Consider the following 26,416-nt stretch of genomic DNA (forward strand, 5'->3'; position numbering starts at 1 on the left):
CTGAACTTCTGTACGTATGTGCCAATCTTTGCACACTGACCTGAAGACTGTCCGTTTCCATTTTGTTCTTTAGACTTCGGTTCTTATGACACACCAAGTGAATTTCTTCTCATAGATCTCTCTCTTAATGACTGGAATTCTGTTCAACATTATTTCCTTACACTGGATTTGCTCCCTATGGTTACTTTTAAAAACTTCTGCCCTGATAATACTATGTATATTTTAATTGGAGTTATTTTAAGTATTGTGAAAAGAAATTTGACTTTGATCAGATCCCTAATGCATTTACTTCACCTATATCCTTCAGGGGTAATTTTGATCTCTACTTATTCTTTAGTCATATGCGTTCTTATTTTTACAATTCTTAAGGTATCTTGAGTTCTTCGTTACATCAATAAAACAATTCTCCTAAGTGGCTGAAAGAAGGTTGATCACTTCACTGTATAATCCTAACCTCCAAAATGCTCAAGTATATTCCTTCACCTAAACCATCAAATATGTCTTCACATAAAAGTGAAGAATTAAAGTCAAGAATGAGAAATCTTATTTACCGTTCAATAAAATGAAAATAAAATCTAATGTATAAGTTACTTAGTATCATCTTTTTATTTAAATGGTTTCAAAATCTTTTAAAACCTATTACTCCTCTTGCTGATTCAATGATACTTTTTCTTCCATGACCAAAAAACTATCATACAAATGGAAAAAAAAAGACATTTAGTTGATTTCATATCAATATTTCTTAACATTATTCTCCTAAAAGAGTTTCAAATTCTCAGACTGACCAAAACTACACAGGAGTGTTGGCAACACTTATGCCGAATTTTAATACTGTAACATTAACATGAATTTCCCTCCACTGTACAATGATCCATTGGATAATACCTAATGCTTTCTAAAGTCACCACACATACATTTTTGCTTCATATTACCTTAATTTTTGTACTTCTCAAAAAGGCAGCAAAATTTTTTCAAATGTCAAGTATCATAATTTAATGAAACTGGTGTTTTGAAAACACTACTGCTTTAGTATTTCTATATATCCTGTATGATTCCAACTTTTCATATTTTATCCTAAAAGGAAATTGAAATATAGCTCAAAATTTACTCTCTTCAGCATCCCTGGGTGCAAGGTCAAATGAGACTGTTCATACCTTAAGAAATAAGGCACAACTGATCTTAGGTAACAATTTCTAAAAACTGAAAACTATTTCAGCCACTACTCTCTTGGCCTTACTTCCATTCTGTTTAGTGAACAGGACTGGCAGATCTAAACAGCCACAACACCATATGCTACAATCAAAGCCAGATGACATTCTGGCACTAGCAGTTGTAATGAAGTGGTGCTAATTTTCAGTTCTGTGATGATTTGCAATAAATTAAGTAGAATTTCAGATTCTCAAAACTCAGAAGAGTGTAACAGAGCAAATTTCTCCATTCTCCATCTTTTTTCTTGAAGCTTACTCCTCGGAAGAAAAGTTATGACCAACCTAGATAGCATATTCAAAAGCAGAGACATTACTTTGCCGACTAAGGTCCGTCTAGTCAAGGCTATGGTTTTTCCTGTGGTCATGTATGGATGTGAGAGTTGGACTATGAAGAAGGCTGGGTGCCGAAGAATTGACGCTTTTGAACTGTGGTGTTGGAGAAGACTCTTGAGAGTCCCTTGGACTGCAAGGAGATCCAACCAGTCCATTCTGAAGGAGATCAACTCTGGGATTTCTTTGGAAGGAATGATGCTAAAGCTGAAGCTCCAGTACTTTGGCCACCTCAGGCGAAGAGTTGACTCATTGAAAAAGACTCTGATGCTGGGAGGGATTGGGGCAGGAGGAGAAGGGGACGACAGAGGATGAGATGGCTGGATGGCATCACTGACTCAACGGCCGTGAGTCTAAGTGAACTCCGGGAGATGGTGATGGACAGGGAGGCCTGGCGTGCTGCGATTCATGGGGTCGCGAAGAGTCGGACACGACTGAGCGACTGAACTGAACTGAACTGAACTGATGGACACAAGCAGTCTGCCACTTTTAATAACTACCACCTCCTACTCTTATGCCTAATGTTTCATCTCCCTTCAATTCCAACTGAGAGGAAAAACATCCTTGATATCTCATCCATTATTTTATTATTTCAACAAATTTATTGGGAACCTACTACGTGCCAGGCACTGTATGAGGCACAAAGAATACAAAGTTGAACAATGACACAAAAACATAATTCCTGTCCTCATGGAGTTTACAATCTAGAGGCTCTACATTAATCAAACAAATATATATAAAATTACAAAGGTGTTCAACATTAAATAGAGGTCATGTGATAATGTAATTTTTTTCTTACTCTGAAAAAAATTAGGGAATGCTTCCCTGAGGAAGTGATGAATGAGCTGAGATCTGAAAGACAAAGAGGAGTTAACTAAATGATGAAGGTATTTCAAGCAAAAGAATAGCATGAACAAGGGTTCCTTTGGTGGAAGAAGCACTTTAATTCTCACTAGTTTCAGATATTTAAAGTGCAATAAGAGTCAAATACAAAGTAAATTAAACAAGGAGCACAATGAAACTAAGAAGTAGTAATAACTAACTTCTCCTAAATGCTTTTAAGGTGATGTGCCAGTCTCTGCTTTAATGTTTTGAGGTATTAACTCTTTCAATGTTCAGAATTATAAATAGCAGCCCTAATAATTGATATCATAGGTAACATAAAATATTTTTGTTTCCATCTAGAGTTAGGTGAGTTACCTTGATTAAAACTGCACTTCAAAAAAAAAAGAGAGTGAAATCTGCCTGCAGTTTAAAAATGAATCAGAAAGGTCAGAGTAGCTTAGGAAGACCAACTAGGAGGCTACAGAAGTAACTGCAGGCAAAAAGTGCTAATGTTAGTGTAGACCAGAAAAGTGGTAAATGAAGAGAAGTAGACAAATTTACTAGGTAAAATGAAAGGATGTGGTAATGAACTGATTGGGGAGGGGGTGGTTAGAGAGAGGAAGTTCTAGGTTACTAACTTGGGAACCACTGACCACTGTGATGGTGGAACGTTAGATTGGATACATTAATAAAAACTTAAAGAGGAATATTTAAGCCTTGTATTGACAAGTACTGAATAAAAATAACTACAATAAAAACCCAAAAGAAGTTCTGATTACTTTTGTCACATATATTTGCCTGCAATCATATAAAGCTATTCTTACATGGCTTAAATAATAATGTTCCATTACACCTAGTGTCACATGGTGATCTTTTGAACACTACAATGAGAAAAGATAAAAATACAATACCAAGAATATGTTTTTCACATATATGAACTTTAAAAGAAAAACACTAATATAATTTTCTTCCCCTGATTACTAACATCTCTGCTAGGGATTTAGCAAAGACAAGGCAATTTTAATTTTAATTTGTGGTCATTTAAAAACTCTAAGTTTATTACAGGTTGATTCTTATATTTCTCATACAGCAAAAAAGATTGAGACTAACTTAAAATTCTCCCCTTGTTTTTCAAGTAATTTGTTTTTATATACACACATCTTTTAAAAGCATTATATTCATCTTAAAAGAAAAAGATAAAAGACCAATAAATGATTCCTTTCCCTACCTCTGGAAAAATATATGAAATAAGGAATAAGGTTAAATAAAAACATATAATTGGGATTCCAGTGAAAAGAACAGGTTATTAATTGTGATTTCATTCAAGTCATTTGTTCTTTCTGAGCCATAAGGTCTTTATTAAACTTTTAAAATGTAAATAACACCTACCTCACAGGCTTGTTGTGGGAATTATACAATGTTTTTGGAAATGATTTATGAATTTTAAATCTCTATAAAAATAGTAATCACTATAAATTTTTAAAAATCTAACAAAGCATATAGAATATTCAGCTTCATATTAATTATTATCTCTACTGTTTATATGACTTTCTTGAGATGGCCAAATAAACTGAAAATAAGAAAAACATTCAGGATCTATAACAGTAAGTAATTATAATACATCATAAATTTAAAGTTCATATAGAACAAATATGTCAAATCTGAAAAACACTGCAAGTTCTAGAGAAGTTCATGTACCATCAATCTTGCTTTTCTATAATAGAGACTGCTTTTGTTGAATATATACCTATAGATCAAAAGTACTCTACTAAGGATATAAGCTATACATTCAAAATATTTAATTAGACCTTTGCTTTTAATCTAAAACTATACCACAGTCTTAGATTAAAATGGTTTAACATGATTTCTAAAATACTCTGAGGTAAAATAATAACAATTTAACTTGTTCTTTGCTATATCCTTAGCTCCCAAAACACGGCCTGTATTTTTAAATAATGTTAATGAAAATGCACATTAAAGACAAAAAAAAGAAGGCCAGTACCATTTTCAATAAAATCTAAAATCACTCTAACACTTAATGTAAAATGAAACATATTTCCTTCCCAGTATTTAGATATAGGAATGGCTATATAAGTCATGCCAAACAAGCAAAGCACCATAAAGTATCCTAATGTGGTTGAAAATATGAAATTTTTCAAGTAACTTAAAGAGCAGTCCAGCTGTTTCAGTTCTACCTTGATTATATTTATGTTTAAGAATGTGAATTTTAAAATAGACCCCACTTAGTTTAATTCTACCAGAAATATATTTTAAATTGTTAAAAGCCTCTGTTTCTTAAATACTCATAAACTTTTATTTCATAATGCATGATTGAGACTCTCTCTCATGTCGGTTTCAACCTTAACAATCCCTAGAAAATAGAATTCAAAATTTACCAGTTATTCTTATTTCAATATATAAGTCACATAGAACTTTAATCAAAACTAGCATTATAAATTCAACATGTGCAAACAACCACCTGTTAAGATACTGTAGGAATGGTATGAAATCATTTTATGTATGTGAAAAGAAAATTCTCTGAAAACATTCCCCTCCTTAAATAGAGGAAAGGCAAAGATAAAGAAATAATATAAATAGTATTAATTAAAATTCTTATAGTTACAAACGCTGCCGAATTTAGCAGGATAGTTAAATTACTCTTTGATGTCTAACAATACATGTTTAAAGGAATGTACAAGTAATGCTTTTTAAATCAGTTGGCCATATACTCTAATGCTTTGCTTTTTTACAGTTTGTGCTTTTTATTTTAACATTTGTACCATCTTCTTTCTTGAAAACTATAGCTTCAACTTATACAGCATACCCATCACTTAAAATGATTCTTTTTCACATTTTCAAGTTACCTCCCACGTTCTGTAGGGTGATGATTTTCCAGAGTTTTCAAACCCAGCAATTAGATAATTTATTAATTTGATTGGGCTTTTTTTTAAGTAATAGTTATAGATTTAAGTACATAATTTTAGCAACACTTAAAATGTAAGCCTCCTTTTATTTTACGTTAGCCATAAAAGCATCTGAATCTCTGTAAATAATAGCAAATTATTAACAAAGTGATAAATAAATTCAGCAATCTGTGAGAACACAATAGATTTTCATTTTTCTTTTTAAAAAATGTCTATAATGTAATATCAAAATTAGGAAATGACATCTCCTATTCATGAGGCATAGAATTCATCTTACAGTATGCACTGACTTCCCCTATATCACACCAGTTTAAAAGAGGGTTAAACCCTAAAACTCAAAACAACCGAAAGATTGTAATGCCCGTACCTAGTATTTTCTAAACTGGTTTTGGAATAGTCACCACTTCATTACATTCTATTTCATTTTATTGTCTTTTCATGAAAAGGAAAGTTTCCCATTAATTGGTAACATCACATTATAAATATAACCTCCACAATCCAAAGCTATAACTTGAATTTCTGGCTGCCACTCCTGATATTCAACTGATGGAGAAGAGCATCTTTTTCTAAGTGAGCCTCTGCAAGAGCCGTTTTAGCTTTAGCCAATTCTTGTTTAAGTGATTCATTCTCTTCCATGAGCTGAAATGATAAATTTGGAAAATAAGGAAATGTAACCATTTTCAGGAAATACAGACTATTTATACAGTATCTAAAGGTGTGACCCACAAGTCAGCAACATTACCCAATGCTGGTGAGGGTGCACTTAAGCTGAAAATTGCTCTGAGAAGTTATTTGGACGTACCAAGCACTTACAAATGTCTGTTAAGTTCTGACCCAGCAATTTAAAACACGAATTAACTCCTAAGTTCCAAATCTAATAGTGATTTTGTTTAATTTCAATTTGCCTTAAGACGCTGCTGACCTCACTCCTTCTTGCTAAGCCTCTCTCCTCTTTCACCTTTCATGTCACAGACATTTCTTGTTTACCCCACTCTACCTATGGACTTTCATCTTTCCCTCTGATGTTTAAGAACTCTTAAGTTTTCTGCATTCTATTAAAGTCCATAATTGGTGGTCTTCTCTTATCACGTGAGTCACTCTCTTAGATGTTCTCTTCTACTCCTGTGGCTCCAAAAACTATATAGTCTGATATAGGGCAAGCCTCTCTTGAGCTCCAGACCCACATTCTGAAGATCTCACTGGACATTTTCATCTAAATGTCAATAGGTCTTCTCTCATTAAGACTCAGTTCAATCCTCTTGGAACCATTCTCTAATCTCTAATGAAGAAAATGTGATAAAACCTTCTCCACAGGAAAAAGTATTTACACAGATACTTTAAAATATATGCATTCAACTTCAAAGAGTTCTCAGATTTCTTTTAGGTGCAGCTTAAGAATGCCTGTGTCACAGACCAAATTGGGTATTTTACCATACTTTCCTAAACTCTAGTACATATAACACATGTACACTGTGGCTACTGTTTACACACTTCTACTTTCCCATTCAATTCTGAGTTTCTCAATAGATAGGGAGTGGTATTCTCTTCCAATTCTATATCCTTAGCTTAGAGCTGACATCTAACAAATGTAGTTTCATCAAAGAGAATTAAAATCCTGCTGGATAGAATTTTATAATAGCAAAAAAAAAACAAAGCAACTCAAATATTGACAAATGTTAAGAGTAACCTTTAGAAATGATAATATATCCATACCCATATTAATGTGCCATTAACAATAAATATGAAGCATTGACTATACTTCAATAAATATAAAATAAAATAGATGAAGCATATGCAGCAATATGGAAAACATTTGTTAAACAACGTTAAGCAAAAAGTGCAGATTCTCTACCACCTGAGTCACCAGGGAAGCCCCACAGCATATATACTAGGATAGCAATTGTTTAGAAAAATTATGGAAAGAGACTGAGAGGAAAAATTAAAAAAATACTTATAGCACTATGGGAGGTTACAATATGTCAGAGATGTTTTAAAATATTTTTTCAAAATTCTGAAATATTATGATACTTTTGTAACTTAAAAATAAGACATCAAAATGAATATATCCTCCAATTAGCCTTCACAGATACCAGAAATGGCACTCTCCCACATTTCCTCCTTGATCTTCTTTTAGACTACAACTCCTGTGAAGGCTGGGAATGGCCATACCTTGCTCAACACTGTATCAACTAACTGCCTAGTACATAACAAGCACTCAACAAACGTGATTTAAATAAGTAATAAATAATGCCTAATAACTATGTTAATTGCTGAACTGAATGAGTATGAACTAGGTTTCCCATTACCTGTTCCCTAGTAAAGTCAAAAGAGCACTCAGGAAGGTTGGCTGACTGCGAAGGCCAAGGAACTTCTGGGCTCGTCTGAGTGGCTTGAGTGACACTGTTTTGTTTCTTCAGATCACACTTTCCACTGGTATGCAGCACTGAATCACTTTTGACATTTTCTTCCAAATCATTTCTAGTGTTAAGCATCTGAGAATCTAATCAGACAAATAAAATATTCAGATAAAATTTCTAAATACTTGATAAATCTTAAGTTCTCTTGTGAAAACCTATTTAAAATGAGTATGTCATAGTATGAAGACATTATTATGAAACAAAAAACAATAAAGTCAAATAAAGAAAAAGCTCATTCATTGGAAAGATTAACAAACTCAAAATCAAAAGCTCATCTGCTGAAAAGAAGAATAAAATTGAAAAAACCTTAGATATATAGACCAAAAAATAAAAGATAAAAAGAAAAAAATTACTAGAATCAGAAATGAAAGAAGGGACATTACTATTGTCCCTCTAACAGCAATAAAAATAACTATATAGGAATACTGTGAAGAATTGTATATCAATAAATTAGATAACTTAGATGAGGTAGAAAAACTTCTACAAAGACACAAACTACTGAAACAGACTCAATAAGAAACAGACTAAATCAGTAATCAAAAACAAAACAAAAATATATTCAGAGAAAAGCCCAGGCCCAGATATGGCTTCAACAGTGAATTCTACCAAACATTAAAAGAATATCAAATCTTTACAAACTCTTCCAAAAAATAGAAGAGGAGGAGCATTTTTTAACTCACTCTATAAAACCCTGATTGCAAAACCAAAGAAATCATAAAAAAGTAAACTAAAATCAATATACTTAATATAAATGAATACAAAAACCCTCAATAAACATTAGCAAACTGAACTCAACAATATAATAAAAATAATTATAGGCCATGGCCAAATGAGATTTACCCCAGGAGTGCAAGATTGATTTAACATTCAAAAAATAAATTAACATCACATCAACAAAACAGAATAAAACAAAAGCCACATGGTCATCTCAACAGATGCAGAAAAAAGATATTTGACAAAACCTAGTACTTTCTCATGATAAAAACAGCAAACCAGGAATAGAAGTTCCTCAATCTATTAAAGGAAATTTTCAAAAATTCCACAGCTAGTATCACACTTAATGGTAAAAGACTGGACGTCCCCCCTAATATTGGGAATAAGACAAGGACGTTTTCTCTCAATACTTTTACTCAACACTGTCCCAGAGGTCCCAGGCAAGGTAATTAGGCAAGAAAAGGAAATAAAAGGCATCCAGATTAGCAAGGAAGAAGTAAAACTATCTCCACTCACAGATGACATGATCTTGTACATAGGGAAAAAAAAATACAGAATCCACTAAAAACTCGTAGAGCTAATGAACAAGCTTAGCAAGTCTGCAGGATATATGATTAATATACAAAAATTAATTGTTTTTCTAAGCACTTGCAATGAATAATTCAAAATTAAATTAAGAAAACAGTTCCATTTAAAATGTTATCCAAAAGACAGGAAATAATTTTACAAATCAACATTTTTTCTAACTTTTTGAATCACAGAGAGTCAGAGCATATAGGTTGCAAGTGAACAGAAGCCCAAGTCAAACTTGTTTTTAAACAAGGAAATGTATGTTTCCATAATAGTAGAGTCAAAGTGATGGTGCTTCAGGTATGGACAGATATTGGAATTCTTATGATGTCCTCAGGAGTGTCATTCTGGAAACCTGACTGTACCTACTTTTCAGGTCCACTTCTCTCTTCTTCTGTGTTAGTCCAGTCATATGATGGCAAAGGTAACCTCTGGTGACCAAACAAGTAAGTTTTACAGCCTGTGACCCCTTTGCTCTCAGTGTCATTTTCAATTCACACACACAAGACTCAGAATGCTTGGTTCACAGTCCATTCATGTTATCATTCAGTGTCCCAAGGGCTGAAATCTTTTGACTGGTCCACCTGGGTCCCTTTCCCACTTTAGTGATAGGGCCATATGATTGTCAGGTTCAACCAAAACCACACTTAACTGTCGTGACAGAGAGGTAGTTTATCAAACCAAATTATATTAAGAAGACAGAAGAGTAATATCTGTTCAACATAATTTTTCCCCTTAAAAATATTCCCAGAAGGTGTCAGCTAGGTCAAAGAACAAAAATACTTTTTAAAGCTTTTGTTCATATTGTCAAATTACCCTTCATAATGATTCTAATAATTTTACCCCAATTTTTTATGTATCAAAATAGTTTTATGTACATGGGTAAATGTCACTGAATTGAGTTTTGGTCTGTTCTTGAATTCATATTACAGAAATCTCAAATCAGAAACTACTTTTTACAATATTGTCCTGTACTGATTATGTTTTTAGTAATATTAGTTAGAAAAAATACACAAGAACTGTTGTACTGGGTCAGACTAGCATACCATTCAGCTTGGTAGGGACTGTGAGGGAAATCCTAAAGTACTACACCATGAAAAAGTCAAATCCTCTACTCTTTCAAACTCAAGAAACTAGTAACACCCCTAAAATCTGACTTGATTATGAATTTATCACATACTTTTGTCTTTCAAACTTAGAAGAGCAAAACCCTTCTTTTAAATGAAATCTGATATAGAATGCTAATATAAAGTAAAAACAAAAAAAAAACAGCTGTTACATAGGCTGTAGTGAGGAAAACAGGGTCCAAAGCCCATTCTATTTAGCCTATATATCTCACCACTCACGGGATCCTAAGAATAATAAAAAACCACTGACCAAAACAACTCTGAAATCCATTTTATTTCAAACATTGGGAAATGAAACGAGGAGAGAAAACGGGAGCAGAAAGAAAGAAGAGAAGAGGAAGAAATATGGAAAGAGGAAAAAAAATGAGATGGAGAAAAAGGGAGGAGAGATTTAGAGAGTGGAGAAGAATGAGCATGGGAAAAAAAGGAGAGAGAGGCAGATGTAACTGGAGACAAAAAGGGAGAGTTAACTGTGAATCTGTTTCTGTTCTGCACATCCACTCACTTGTAGTATCATTTAGATTCCACATGTAAGTTAAATCAGATAGTATTTCTTTTTCTCTGACTTACTTCACTAAGCTTAATATTCTCCAAGTCCATCCATGTTGCTGCAGATAGCAAAATTCATTCATGGGTATCTGAAATTACCTGTTTGCTAAATTCAAATTTATATTTACATATATATGTGTGTGTATATAGATACTGGGTTGGCTAAAAAGTTCATTTGGGTTTTTCCATAACATCTTACACGCACAGAGAGAGAGAGAGGCATGTTAAAGTTTCTCTATGACAGTAGTATCTCAATATGCTATGATTCCATTTCTCTTTATTTCAAACAGCTTTCTTTTATACATTTTCAGTTATGCTGTTACATGGATACATACATTTCTTATGACTAAGCTACATTTTAGGAGATCTTTTATCAATATAAAATTTCTCTCTGAGGCCAATGACTTTAACAGGCACCTCACAAAAGAAAATAAACAGATGGCAAATCAGCATATGAAAAGATGCTGTACATAATATGTCATCAGGGAAATGCAAATTAAAACAACAGCATACCATGACACACCTATTTAGAATGGCCAAAATACAGAACATTGACAACACCAAATGTAAACACAGACACAGAGCAACAAGAATTCTCATTTACTGCTGGTGAGACGGTAAAACGGTACAGTCACTTTCTTCCAAAACTAAACATACTCTTGACCATAAGACCCAGCAATCACACTCCTTTGCATTTATCCATAAGGCGCTGAAAACTTATGTCCACACAATTCTTTACAGCAATTTTATTCTGATTGCCAAAATAAGGAAGCAACCAAGATGTCCTACAGCAGGTGAAATAAATTGTGTCACATCAGACAACGGAATATTATTCAGCAGGAAGAGGAAACGAGCTAGTAAGCCTCAAAAAGGCATGAAGAAACCTTAAATCATATTACTTAGTAAAAGAAGCCAATCTGAGAAGGTGACATACTGTATGACTCAGATCTGACTCTGGGTATCTCTTGAAGGTAGAGCGGATAAGATTTTAGGTGACCTATTATTTTTCACTTCAAAGATGAGGTTTTTAATTTTTACCGATTTCTAAGTAGTTATTCTCCATAAAAGCTTGGTCCTGTTTGAGTTCAAAATCCTATCATCTCTCTGAGGATATTAATTATATTTCTTTAAAAGTCTCAGCTTTTCTTCAGTACTCTGAAGTACTAGAACACTCTGTTCTCCTTTCTTACAAGGTAAGACTTGAAGTTTGGAGATCTTAAAGTATCTGGGAGCGACAGCCATACAGCCAAGCCTATCTTCTCACACTGAAGCTATCTTCGCCTGAGCTTTTATCAGTAATGAAGCTGCCATTTTGATCTTTTTCGGTCTGACTTCTGTTTGCTGTAGCTGTTCCCCAAATTGAGAGGAAAACTCTTCAATCAAGAGTTCCCCACAAACTGATTCCACCTCAGCAATAGTTCTCTCATGGTTTCTGGCTACAGAGTTTTCTAGTTTGCCTCTTTTCAGTCCCTCACATTTCACCCTCAATTGATAAAGTGAAACTTAGAACACCTAAGTCTACCAACTCAAGCTCTTTCCACACTACCTTATAAGACATAGTCCTTACATTAGAGACCTTAAAAATCCTATTAGAATGGAGATACAAAAGTTAAGCAGAACTAAATACACAGTAATATACTATAAAGTAACTAATGTATAGCAAATAAGTACTCAAGAACTTAAGAAGTCACATTAGGTTATGTGGAAGGGTTCACTGAAAAGTAGAAGCGTGAATGAACCCTGGAAGGATTTCATTCAAAACACATTTGTAGAATAGATACTAAATCAATTGTAGATGAGTTATTTCTGAGGTAGAGTTTCATACATGGATGATATTTTATCACAAGGTACTAAGTGTCCCTCAATCATCTACTACTACATATGTACATAAATATAAAATAGTATATAAAAGTATAAGTCAACAAAAATAATCAGCATGTAAATAATTTCAAATTTCAGTAGGTGTTCACTTAAACTGCTTTCATATATACCTCTGATATGAAAAGAGCCATCATCATTTCTCTCTACCACAAGATGATCAATATGAACAGTCACAGGAGCTGGTTGAAGGGATATCGTACTACTACGAGGACTGTCATCCTACGGGAAAGAAAATAGTATTGGCATGTTGCTATTGAAGTAAAAGATAAAATCAATCATTTTCAATTAGTCATTTTCTTAAACACTACTTCTACCAAAAATATTTTTAATGAGCTAGAAATATATCTTTAATATGCTTTAGTTGATACAGTGAGAAAACTGCCCATTTTATTTTGATATTTTCTAATTTCTAAGAAGAATCTCTACACCATCACCACAAGGACCAACAAGTTCATATTGTTAGGCATGAATCAAAGTCCAGTAGGCTAAATGAACATTTATAAAATGAAAATATAAAAATATTTGTTAACATACTTTTAAATTTATTTTTGTGTTAGAAACTTGTATTTTCATTGGCATCACTGTTGCGACTGTTTCATCTTCCAAAAAATGTTGAATATTCATAAGAGAAGACACAAGAAACTCAGTGCTAAAGTTTTCTATATGGCATTGCAGAAATCCATTCTTTTCTGCAAGCAAAGAGTGTATTACAGCACCAGGCCCACTTTCAAATCTCAGAGTAATCTCAGGAGAGGACTTAGAATGAATTACAGCTTTATGATCCGAACCTATGAAAAAAGAACAAATAAAAATTGTAACTTTATATTACAACTCAAAAACGTCACTCTCAATTATTTGTCATTAAGAGGTCACTGTCACTTTGAATAGTATTAAAGCAATAATAGATTACAATTTTAATATGTATTCTTAGTTTAAATGATTACAGTTCATATATAACACATGGCTTCCCAGGTCGCTGAGTGCTAAAGACTCCGCCTGTCAATGCAGGAGCTGCAGGAGATGAGAGTCAGATCCCTGGAAGGGATCAGGTAGATCCCCTGGAGGAGAACATGGCAACTCCTACCAACATTCTTGCTGGGATAATTTCATGAACAGAGGAGTCTGGCGGGTTACAGTCCATTTGGGTTGCAAAGACTGGGATATAACTGAGTAATATATTCAACCCTAATTTCCCTAATTTCCATTTTTACAGACAATCTTCTACTGCAATAATGCTGTCTCTATTTCTTATTTGTTTGTAACATGCAAAAACATGCCACAATATAAATCTGACATTCATAACTCAGGTATTTTGAGTGTGTCTGAGTGTGTACATATCTATACATTTATAATATAACAGAAAATTGCAATGAAGAAATAGTCATGGCATTTAAAGTGACTCAAGCCACTTCTCAAGAAATGACAAAAGCCTGAATATTTGTTTGTTCTTTATTAAAATCGAGCCCTTAAATAACTGGAAAGGAAAACAGAGAAGACCTCATTAAAATGTTACTATTGAATTACAATCTTAAAATTACATTTATACCAAAGGAAATACAGATATGTTTATGTTTATGTTTATATTTATATTTACTTATGCCTTGGCCTTTTTCTCAAAAAGAATTTGAGGTGGATTACAGAGCTATAAGGACTCAAGTTCAAAAAATGTTGTTTAATTTCAATAAAGAACCCATAGAATAGCTTTAAAAATAAGAGTTCCTCGTGGAACTACTTAAGTGAATCGGCCCTCATGGTAAATAAATATTTTTCTTTATTTTACATTATTTAGCTCCAAAAAGAATAAGAGGCAACATGTATATCGCACAATCAGAATTAAAAAATAAGCAGGGAATGGAAAAGTAAAATAGGTAGTAAGATTATTAACTTAAACTACATTATTTAAATTTCTGTGCCAAAGGTAGACCAAAAATAGCTTTCTAATAGCAAAGGGAAAATACAATCAGTTTCATAATCCATAGAACCCATGACGTAAAAACAAACTGTTCTGGAAAGGTGAAGCTATTTTATTTATTGAGGTTCCAAGTTATCTGTCCCATGGGCCCTTATAAGAAGACCCCACTAATCAAATTCATGATGAAAAGATGTTTATTTTCCCTCAGTATGTATGTAAATACTTTGGTCTTACAGAAGTCAAATGTATACATATCTATGAACGGGAAAAGGGTACAAGAAATTAAAGATATGTATATTTATGCACCAAGGATAGATCTCCTTACACAACACAAAGTGGAGAGTTGTTTTAAAACTTTTATTTCAGATAAAAAATGACATTTAATTAATGCCAGCTCTACTTGCTAAGATTCAAAATAAACAGTATAGATATCAGAAGAGTTCAAAAAGACTCCCAGGGAATTCTCCTGGTAGTCCACTGGGTAACACTTGCCAGAGGCCAGGTTCCATCCCAGATCAGAGAATACAAACCACATGATGTGGACAAAAAGAAAAGAAAACAAAAACTCTCAAAAAATTCTTCAAAAAAATTAAGAACTCATGTATTTTTAATTTTTTAAAATAGAAGGTAAAAGAAATGGCCACAAATTCATAATGGTTAATGTTCTTTCCTGTATCAAGAAAACCAAGAGTTAACTAACTTGTCTATTTAACAGTAAGAACAATTCAAAACAAACAACTTGGTAAATGTGATTTTATTTTGCCTTTTACCTGTCTATAACTACACATGTCTGTCTAAACACACACACACACACACACACACACACACAGATATACTCACTCCAGGGACCTGAGAGCCATAAATCATTTCGAACAAAAAGAGTATTTAGAGCAGAGATAAAACAAAATCACTCCTCCCTACTACCTCTTATGCCATGAAACTTTAAAAAGGCTTCCCACTAAAGGGATCCCAACTCTACACATTATTATAGAAAAACTAAAACAAAACCAAAAACAACTTTAAAATTTTAACTGTTCATGTCAGAGTGACAGTGTATATAAACTGTAAATCAAATTACAATCTTTGTTCATATGGCTTATTAATGTCTTAAATGTTCACTAAACTATTTTTTTCTCCTTTTCCCTTTATTCTCTTTCCCTTTCCTTTCTTTTTTGTTATTTTGTTTATTTTTAAACCAAGACAGCTGTAAATAATAATAATAAGGTATCAGACAGCACTGCCTGTACAACCCATACATACAAGGCATTTCAAAATAATTTCTACAGTTAGAAACAAGTGAAACAAAGCAATAGGACATGGTAATAAGTGGGGTATAAAGCAAAAAGCTGTGCAAAAAGTGTTTGGTTGGGTACAGAATAAGGTTTAGCTTTTGAAATTTAACATTCCATCTTTTTTTGTTGTTTTTTCATCTACTATAAAATCTTTCCAACTATATACATTGAATACTTAGCTTCTTTCATTTTGTATGCTATTGGGATTGACATTTCCTAATATGAAATTCATAAACTGCAAGGCCTACACATAGAAAAAATCAGGAGGTAATTTTCTTCTATGATTCTGGTTTATTGACAAATGGCACATTTACCTGCAATTCCCAGGATGTGAGGTGATAGCATGTTTGTTTGATATGCAGGATTGCAAGTATTTCAACATGTGTTATATCAGATATAGCATTCTGTATATGTAGCAAAGAAAAATATTACAGCTCAGTGACTTCAAAAGATTAAAAAAACTGAACACTGTCATTTAAATTTCTCAGTATAATTATTTTAATAAATTCATGTCTTTAAATGACTGAAAACTATGAGTGATAATTCCACATAAAGCTTGAAAAAGGAATGATTTAATGTGGTATACCTCGTCATACACTGCACGTTTTATTGCTTATATCCCTCTGTATCTAAGAGAATGTGTTGATCTTAGAATGAAAATCCACAAGAACAGGATACATGATTTTATCAAATATCAAGTACCACACCAGACTCAGGAAATACTTGCATATAAGCAAGATAATGGAAAATAAAGCAAGATAATTCAAAAGTCAAAAAACTAAGATCATGGCATCTGGTCCCATCATTTCATGGCAAACAGATGGGGAAACAATGGAAACAGTGACAGACTTTATTTTCTTGGTGAGAGAGTCATTTCCTAGGCAAGTTGATAAGAAGTCTAGGGGTCCCCAAGGAGAGAGGGGTCTGGAATTCTCAAGGAGGAAGAAAGGACAAACTTTTTTTTTCCCCTCTACATTCCTTAGGATTATGTATCCTGCCTGAGGACAGTCTCTGGATTAAACCTTCTGGCTAATCCTGTTATCTTAAAATGTAAATTATGGGAGTAGGTCTAGTGAGGTCTTTACAACCTCCAGACATTCTTTTGATTCATTGGAGAGTATATAACTCCATTGCTAACACTAGCAAGGGGGTATTCTTTCTGCCCCCTTCTGATGCCTATGTCAGAAGCTTTCTCTATCTCCTTTATACTTTAATAAAACTTTATTACACAAAAGCTCTGAGCAATCAAGCCTCGTCTCTGGCCCCGGATTAAATTCTTCTCCTCTGGAGGCCAAGAATCCTGGCATCTTTTCGAGGTTCAGCAACAACCTTTCATTGGGTTCCAAAATCACTATGGATGGTGACTGCAGCCATAAAATTAAAAGACACTTGCTCCTTGGAAGAAAACCTATGACAAACATAGACAGTGCATTGAAAAGCAGACACATTACTTGGCCAACAAAGGTCCATCTAGTCAAAGCTATGGTTTTTCCAGTAGTCAGGTATGAATGTGAGAGTTGGACCACAAAGAAGGCTGAGCACCAAAGAACTGATGCTTCTGAACTGTGGTGTTGGAGAAGACTCTTGAGAGTCCCTTGGACTGCAAGGAGATCCAACCAGTCAATCCTAAAGGAAATCAATCCTGACTATCCATTGGAAGGACTGATGATGAAGCTGAAACTCCAATATGTTGGCTGCTTGATGCGAAGAGCCGACTCATTAGAAAAGACCCTGTGATGCTGGGAAAGACTGAAGGCAGGAGGAGAATGGGACAACAGAGGCTAAGATGGTTGGGTGGCATCACCAACTCAATGGACATGAGTTTGAGCAAGCTCCAGGAGATGGTGAAGGACAGGGAAGCCTGGCTTTCTGTAGTGCACGGGGTCACAAGGAGTCAGATGTAACCAAGTGATACAACAAGACGACAATGGAATACAAAAATTGACACTTACTCTAGTGTGGAACTAATTTTGACCTTTCAGGATTACTTTATCACTCTTGTCATGTAAAAAAAATCTTAGTTTTCTCAAACCTATCATTTCAAAGAATGGAAAGACTCAAAAAATTAAAGATGGAACTTAGCAGAAACAAAAAGAAATTAGAGAGTACCTCTTCAATAGATTGTGTTTCTAATAACTTAAAGTACTTTATGGAAATATGATCATCTAAAAAAACAAATCTTTTGCATTATTATAAATAAACATCATTTTCCTTTATTTACATCAAAGGTAGAACTGCTGATGAGTCATATATATTAAAAAAGAAAACAAGCTTAAATCATATTAAAGTCTTACCTACTGGACGATGACTAAGGTAATGCCGTAGACTGATATTGCCTAACTGATCTGGTATCACTTGGTGCACTTGAAGACAGATTTCCGTATCTTCACCTCGGATGTCAATTTCCCCATTAACACCAGTAATTTTAAATACCACAACTGACATCTAATAAGGATTGCATAAATATTATTAGTATACCAAATAATTCAAAACAAAATTTAGGAGAAAAACAGGAAACTACTATAACCTCTAAAAATACAACTGTGACTTAATAAAATAAAAATATATTTGTGACCAACAGAAAGCAGTTATTATATTACAGTGATAAACTTCCACTTCCTTTCTTTCTGCTCAGTCAAGAGAATTGCTTTAGGTCACAAAGATTAAATATATGATGGCTTTGTTATATATTTTTCATTAGCTTTTCATTAAAAGCTGATCACATTTTCCAAGGCATCCATAAGAATACTTCATTAGGTAAAGAGGGCTTAAAATAAACCAGTAACATATTTCTTTTGTAGACAGCCCCTCATAAGGACTGACTACCATCCTTACTATCAAACTTTTTCACAGAAGATTTAATCAAATTAAAATAAAGGTCAAAACATAAAGAATGGAAAAAGGATAGAACCTTTCCTCTTCAACACAATTTTTAAAAAAAATTTAGAAAAATGAAAATCAGAGAATAACAATTCAGTAAGAGTGAAGGAAAAATTTCAAGAATAGGAAGAGCAAAGTAAATTACCCACAATCTCAGTCAACTATTTTTACATATCAATTCCCATAAATGGGTACATATTGAATATGAGATAAAGTTGATCGCATTTCTCTTCATAGAATGTGTCTGAAAAGATTACCAGGTCATCATGACTTTCTTGAGCACCCTCTGAATTTGTACTGATAGCGTCTGGAGAGGTTTCACCATAATTCTGTAGGTTTGCACTGGCATTTGTCTGATCAGCTGGGCTCTGGTAATTTGTAGTTGAGTTCTTTTTAATACCTGAAATAAGATAAAAATTAATAAATTAAAATCAGTTTATACATGATCCAATAATGTTACATTTATCTAACCAAAACGGACTGTTCCTTCAACTCTTTCTCAAGTATAGTCTTATTTAAGAAGAAAAGAAGCAAAGAAAAATTAAATTGCAGTTAGTCAGCAAAAAGTAAGAAATAACTTTCCACAATAAGGTGTTAGAGATATTAAACCCTAAACTTAGTAAGAAAAGAAGTCTGCCGTAGCCAACCACAGTCTGTGTTCTTCCTATTGCAGGTGTGGTGCTGGCAGTACCTAGTCAGCCAGCTTTGCCTCCTCTGTTCTATCCAACATTCAGTGATCCCAGTCTGACCATTTCATGTCCCTTTTCTGTATCCTACAGTTCTCCTACATGAAATTAATACTACTATTGTCAATGTGATTATTTTCCATCCTTACCAACCTGCCTTAATTCCTCAATGTGCTCTTTTTCAATATTTCTCAAACTCCCTGTGATAAAAGATAATTTTTTAAAATTTGTGTTCATAACAAATCAACACTTTTTAGAAATACCATAAAAAAGAACTATTGAAATGAAAATGAATCTAGAAAAATGAGAAGAGCCAAAGACACAAAACAAAGCCTCATTTTTTTTTTTCACTTCAATCATGCCTGGATTCTGACTTTATGTTAAAAAAAAAAGAAAAGTTAATAATTCTAAAAATGATTTCAAGGATTAATTCACTGAACGACAAAACAATCAAGTTAGTCATTCTCCAAACCCTTTTGCTTACATGATAACATTTTACAAAGCTTTACTTTGTTGTTGTTATAAACATCTTGATCATAAGTCTTCACAACACTTCACTAAATGCATTATGGAATGAGTATCATTTTCATTCACTGAAAGAACATTCTGCTGAATGTAACTTGCAAGCAGCTTGTTAAAAAAATTTTTTTTGAGATGTACTTTATAATTTGACATCTGTGTACACTACAAAGTGCACCATCAAAAGACTAGTTCACCATCCATAATGATAAAACTGATCTCCTTCATCCATTTTGACCATTTCCCCATCCCCTTGCCCTCTGGTAACAACTAATCTGTTTTTGTATCTATAAACTTGTTTTGGCTTTGTTTTCATGTTGGTTTTTAAAAAATATAACCCACAATATGTTTGAAATCATATAGTATTTATCTTTCTTTGTAATAATTTTTATTATATTTACTACCATATATAATCAGGTTCTAACTCAGTGCCTGACAAAGCAAGTAGGTGTTCAATAAATTACCTATTGAATGGATAAATAAAATGATTTTTAGGTCAGAGAAATGCATATAAATAAAACTGTAGTATGAATAAATTCCCACATTTCTCAGGGAGTTCCTAACACTGCCAGAGGTTAAGAAAATTTCACTAATAAAATAATATTTAGGATAAAGTAAAAAGAAAGAAAAAAAGACTATTTTAGAAAGACTGAGGAAATTTGTCATAGTGAAGAGGATGACAGACTGATATATACTGTATAGTAAATATTACAGTACAACTTAAGTGTAGTAAGCACATGGGAAAACAGCAGAAATGTAAGCTGGGGCCAGGTCACACAGAACATTGTCAGTAACATTAAGTTTCTTTTTAAATTAACAGCCTTATAGCAGTTAAAACTTATCAGGACTAAAATGGAAATTGACATGATAATATATATATTTTAAAAGAATATTCTGCCTATGAAATGAAAAAAAACTGGGGAGACTAGTTTGAAATTTGTGGCGGGCTGGCAGTACAGCTATGGGTTTGTTCATTTATAAATATGTATATATATTCAAAAATACAAATTCACAATATATATGTGTATGTAAATGTGTGTGTGTGTGTATATATATGTTAGTATTCATATGTGGAAACATACATGAAAGTGAAATGAAAGTGTTAGTCACTCAGTCATGTCCGACTTTTTGTGACGCCATGGACTGTTGCTTGCCAGGTTCCTCTGTCCACAGAATTTTCTAGGCAAGAGTACTGGAGTAGTTAGCCATTCCCTTCTCCAGGGATCTTCCCAACCCAAGGATCAAACCTGGGTCTCCTACCCTCAGGCAGATTCATTATCATCTGAGCCATCAGGAAGCCATGTACACATACAAACATGTATATAAAAACACAAAGAAAAATGTCTGGAATTATATATACCAAAAGTCAGTGGTGGCTATTTCCAGAATGGGGAATGGTATCAAGGGCAGAGTAATGGTGGTATTACAGTGATACCTTAAATTTTTACTCTAGATATTTCCATAACATCTGATGTTTCCTTAAATGAGAAAGAACTCATATATTTCTTGTAAAATTAAAACAAAACACAGAAAAAATAAGTCTTTTCCTAATGAAAATAATTTTAATAGAAAGAAAATTATTACAGTTAAAGAGAACTATGAATACACAGTCATACATCATTTAAGCGTTACACATAAAATCAAATGCCTTTGTATTTTTCAACATCCTAAGAACAGTCTACAGCTAGAATCTATTCTAAGACAGTTATTAGAAATGAAGATAAAAATTTATGAACAATGATACTAATTATAGCATCTTATAGCTGTGAAAAAAAATAAAAACAATCTAAATATCCAGTATCAGGGAAACAATTAAAAAGTCAGGGTCCATTCTTATGAAAATTTAATAATTTAAAACTGGTAAAAAAAAAGGCTGAAAACCATATATATGGTGTGATACTATATATACATGTATGGAAATATATATATATATACATTTACAAAATAAATTACAATTGGTATCTCTAGATTGTGGGACTTTTGGGTTACTCTCCAAATTGTAGTTTATATTTTCCAAATTTTCCACATTGAGTGGTAGTCACTTTTATTATTTAATTTTCAGAAATAAGAAAATCACTGATACTTTCTGAGAATAAATGGAGATGTTTTCTATAGGAACACTGTAGAAGCATCATTTGATCACAAAATAGAAATCTTCTATTAAAGTACAATCTTAAGCCATAAAGGGGGCAAGGGAACTAGGAAATAGAGCTATCTGAATCGAGAATATATTTCTATGACCCCTATCAGTACCTCATCTATATTTAACTGGTAAAGTATGCTGGGAAGATTACTGTGAATGGGCTACAAAAGGGCTTTTTGTTTACATATAGTAATCATTTCCCAAGTCTGGGTTGCTGGCATAGCATACTGGTTGGTTGAAAGCTTAGGTTCCTGAGTCAGACCAACTGAGATCCAAATCTGCCTCTATTACTTATCTGGACATTAATTTCTCCAAGCTTCAGTTTCTAAAGCTATGAGCTTTTCTAACCTAAGCTGTTTTCAACTATATCAATAGGCTTTTACTCTTCATATGCAAAGTAATTCATATTTGCCTCTCTTAAACTTTAAGGTCTGTACAGGCAACTATTTTCTGGCTACGGTCCACGGTTTTATTCCTGTTCACAAAGTCCCCAATGTCTCAGTGATGGGGATGTGTCTAATACTAAGTCATTCCTAATGGTCTGTACTGGGGCATTCATTGCTTCTGAATAAAATAGGGGAATCATGTAGTTCCATCATACACTATCATGTATGAAGGAGAATTCTGGTTATGGGACTCAAAAATCCATTCTGGAAAAATTACAGTCATAGAACCACAGTCACAGAACCACATAGATCCATTTGGGAAAAATTACAATCATAGAACACATAGACTGGAAAAATTACAGTCATAGTTGAGAATCCATCATGCAAATTAAGCCCATCTAAGGCTACAGTTTTTCCAGTGGTCATGTATGGATGTGAGAGTTGGACTGTGAAGAAGGCTGAGCACCAAAGAAAGAATTGATGCTTTTGAACTGTGGTGTTGGAGAAGACTCTTGAGAGTCCCTTGGACTGCAAGGAGATCCAACCAGTCCATTCTGAAGGAGATCAGCCCTGGGATTTCTTTGGAAGGAATGATGCTAAAGCTGAAACTCCAGTACTTAGGCCACCTCATGCAAGAGTTGACTCATTGGAAAAGACTTTGATGCTGGGAGGGATTGGGGGCAGGAGGAGAAGGGGACGACAGAGGATGAGATGGCTGGATGGCATCACTGACTCGATGGATGTGAGTCTGAGTGAACTCCGGGAGTTGTTGATGGACAGGGAGGCCTGGCGTGCTACGATTCATGGGGTCGCAAAGAGTCGGACACGACTGACCGACTGAACTGAACTGAATCAAATTCCAGATACAGGGGTCCCTGTGATAGAGGCTAGTAGCATTAATGATCTAAATGACTATATATAAATAACTTTATGATCTAAATGACTATATATAAATAACTGCTATACGTCGTCCATAAAAAGGAAGGAGTATCTGGTCAAAAGATGCACTAGAACAACTATTAGGAAGTTAAGTACAATGTTCTTTGTATTGTGTGTGTATGTGTGTATAGATTTTTTAGGCTATGACTGATTACTGAGTATAACTAAAAACACCTTAAATGGCACTTCTAAGATTTGTGTGTATATAAATTCTTAAATTGAATTGCTTTACCTTTTTCCAAAAATATATGACTATCACTTCCATCACTTTCTAATAGCTGTTCTTCCAATATCATGCTGTCAAGTGAAATGGTATCCAGTGAGGTTTGTGAGGGGCTTCTTCTCATGTTCTTATAAGAAATAGAGAGTGGAGCCAAGTTGGGTAGGCAACGTTCCTTAGGTTTTCCACTGTTAAAAAAACAAAAGTATCAGAAAATCATCACATAAATGGAATGAAAGAATATGTCAAAAATATATATATATATAATATACACAAAGTTTTAAAATTATATTATCTAAGGATAAGCTCAAAGTATTTTCATATTCTGAAAAACTTATTTTTCCATGTGCTAATTTTAACAATGCCTCATTTTTCATGGTTTTCTGTCCAAAGCCAAAAGATACTCATAAGCTCATGCACATGCTTGTGTGTTTGTGTGCATGCACACAACACACAAACATACACAATTAAACAAACTCCCAATCCAAATCCAAGAGTAAGTCATTACCTGAAGGATGATTGTGATTTAAGCGTTCTGATGATGGGTGCTTCTTCTTTACTGATTTCCACATTCTCAGAGAGTGAAGCTGTTTCTGGAAGCAAATCTTCAGCCTTAAAGATCGACTCTATGGTTTCACTTCTTTTACTAGTTAAACTATTTGAAAGTATGTTCTGATTACCACCATCATCAAATGACAGTATACTTGAATCTTCTCCGTAGTTTAAGACACTATTTGAATCTGTGTAAGATGAATCCTTTTTGCCACTTGTTTCTGATCCAATTTCTCCTGAGCCACTTTGGCAAACAAGTCCACTACTTTCATCTTCGCTTATTTTCCCTAAATTTTTATCTGATAAATAATCCGGGAAAGAAATATCTTTTTGCAGATTTGTATCACTAGCTGATTTAAAAAGCAAAGAATCCTTCATAGGGACATGGCTATGGTCAACACTCATAGATCTGTTGTCTGACATATGATTAAGAGTTACACTTCTAATTTGATTTATTCCACTACTAACTTGTTTTCTTTTTGAAGACAAAAATTCCCCATTTTCTGCAGGCAGATAATCCGGAACCATTGGGCTCACACTTTCAGAGACGGGAGACTTAAGAGTATTTGCTTGATCCACAGGATGTAGCAAAAGAGCCACTTCTGCACTTTTAAGTAAAATTCCAATGCAAACAGACATCTGACTAGCTGGACTGCCAGTCACAGCTTCTACATCTTTCCTTAAATTCTCTGAAAGCAAAATAAGTGACTCGTGGAGGAAAAGCAAGAGCAAATACTGGTAGTGATTGATTTGCATACTGACATGTTTACGAACGTGAACCAGGACATGAATATCTGCATCTGATGATGGTGAAAAAAATCTTAAAAATGTATCTGAAGAAGGTTTCTGATCACCACTGGTCAAGGGATCAGATTCTGTACTGTAATACTCCTTCAAGAGCTTTTTTCGCTTCCATCGGCCAGTCAGATCACTAGACTCACTTTGTGATGTATTTAGAGAGATTTGATTACAAGTCTGCAGCAATTTTTGTGACACTGCATACCTTTTTGGTTGACAAATCCAGATGGAAAGAGGGAAAGAATCTACAAAATTTATTGGTCTTCCTTTTCCACTTTTCATCCCTTCATAATCTATCCAAAATTGAGAAAAGTACACAGCCCAAACATCCGTGGCAGCAGAGGTTTTAAGAGTGTGTTTACTCAACTTGGGGGTAACATTGCCTTTATAAACTTCATGCAGTTTAGTATCCTGTTCATGAGCATGTCTCTGGAAGATTGGATGCAGAAGATTAAAATTGTCACCAGATTTGGGGAAACTGGTATATGTTTTACTGAAAAAATCACAATCTTTGAAGTCTTGAAATAAAGCTTCTAAATCAGAATGTCGACAGTTTGGACAGTGTCTTGTATTTGTAGCAATCATTTCAGAACTCTGAATAGAAATTGCACGTGGTTGATCTTGATGACATTCAGATTTCATTTCAGAAGGAATAACAAACTAGAAGAGAAAAAAAAAAACTAATCTAGCCTGACTTACAAATCCACACAGCTTGAAGATAAAATAATATGACAGCACAGAAATCCTTTTTGACATTTCTCCCCAAAACACTATTTTTTTATCCTGACATAAAATATTCTCTTCCCCCAAATTTGATTAAACCAAATGAAAAGGCTTAAATGATTAACAACTAAGAAAAGAACCAAACGGGAAAAAAAAACACAATGAAAGATATACGTAACACACATATTTGTAGACTATCACAAAATAAAAGGGACAAAACTGAATTAAGTCAAGTAAATCAATTATTAAATGCTTACTATGCCCTGAGTGTGTATGTATTTATGCCCTGAGTATATAAGTGCCAAGTTTGGAAAGAGAATTTTTTGTCATAATATTTTAAATTCAAGTGATCTGGAAGATGACTAGATAAGTAAATGGAATGACTGGATAATTGTCATTTGAGCCATTTATTTGGGAGAAAACTATTAAGAAAATAACATAGGAGTATAGGTCAAACTATTTAGTAAAATTATTTTCTACAGATAATAAAGCCCAGTCTTCAAAATACTTACAACAAAGAGTTCAAACTATACTACTATTTTTTTTAGCTTCCTTCCTTTAAAGTTCAAATATCCATGGAACTCTGATTATCAACTACTTGGTGGCAATAAAAAGGAACTTTCTATTATCTTTAGATATTAATAACAGAATAAATGCAACAAATAAAGCCCAGAAACAATTTTAAAACTTCACTGTATTATTTACCCTTATTAAAAAATTTTTATCAGCTCTGGTAAGAAGCGGGGTGAAAAAATGACATTTAGGATTTCCCTGGTGGTATAGTACTTTTTCCTGGAAAATCCCATGGACAGAGGAGCATG

The 26,416-nt window shown here is 33.6% G+C and overlaps 1 protein-coding gene across 1 annotated transcript in view; it reads right to left on the bottom strand.

Annotated features, from left to right (window-relative positions):
* Positions 1 to 2,269: 2,269 nt before the first annotated feature.
* BLTP3B (bridge-like lipid transfer protein family member 3B) overlaps positions 2,270 to 26,416 on the bottom strand; it is a 53,831-nt gene continuing 29,684 nt past the window's right edge. Inside the window, exons 14-21 of the mRNA XM_068971474.1 lie at positions 24,031 to 25,532; positions 23,535 to 23,710; positions 18,887 to 19,029; positions 18,044 to 18,194; positions 13,080 to 13,333; positions 12,656 to 12,764; positions 7,594 to 7,787; positions 2,270 to 5,926 (exon numbers count right to left, since the gene is read on the bottom strand). Of these exons, the coding sequence (XP_068827575.1) occupies positions 5,792 to 5,926; positions 7,594 to 7,787; positions 12,656 to 12,764; positions 13,080 to 13,333; positions 18,044 to 18,194; positions 18,887 to 19,029; positions 23,535 to 23,710; positions 24,031 to 25,532 (2,664 nt within the window). The 3' untranslated portion in view covers positions 2,270 to 5,791. The remainder of the gene's footprint in view (positions 5,927 to 7,593; positions 7,788 to 12,655; positions 12,765 to 13,079; positions 13,334 to 18,043; positions 18,195 to 18,886; positions 19,030 to 23,534; positions 23,711 to 24,030; positions 25,533 to 26,416) is intronic.

Source organism: Capricornis sumatraensis, chromosome 4 (assembly GCF_032405125.1).
Source record: "Capricornis sumatraensis isolate serow.1 chromosome 4, serow.2, whole genome shotgun sequence".
Classification (NCBI taxonomy): domain Eukaryota; kingdom Metazoa; phylum Chordata; class Mammalia; order Artiodactyla; family Bovidae; genus Capricornis; species Capricornis sumatraensis.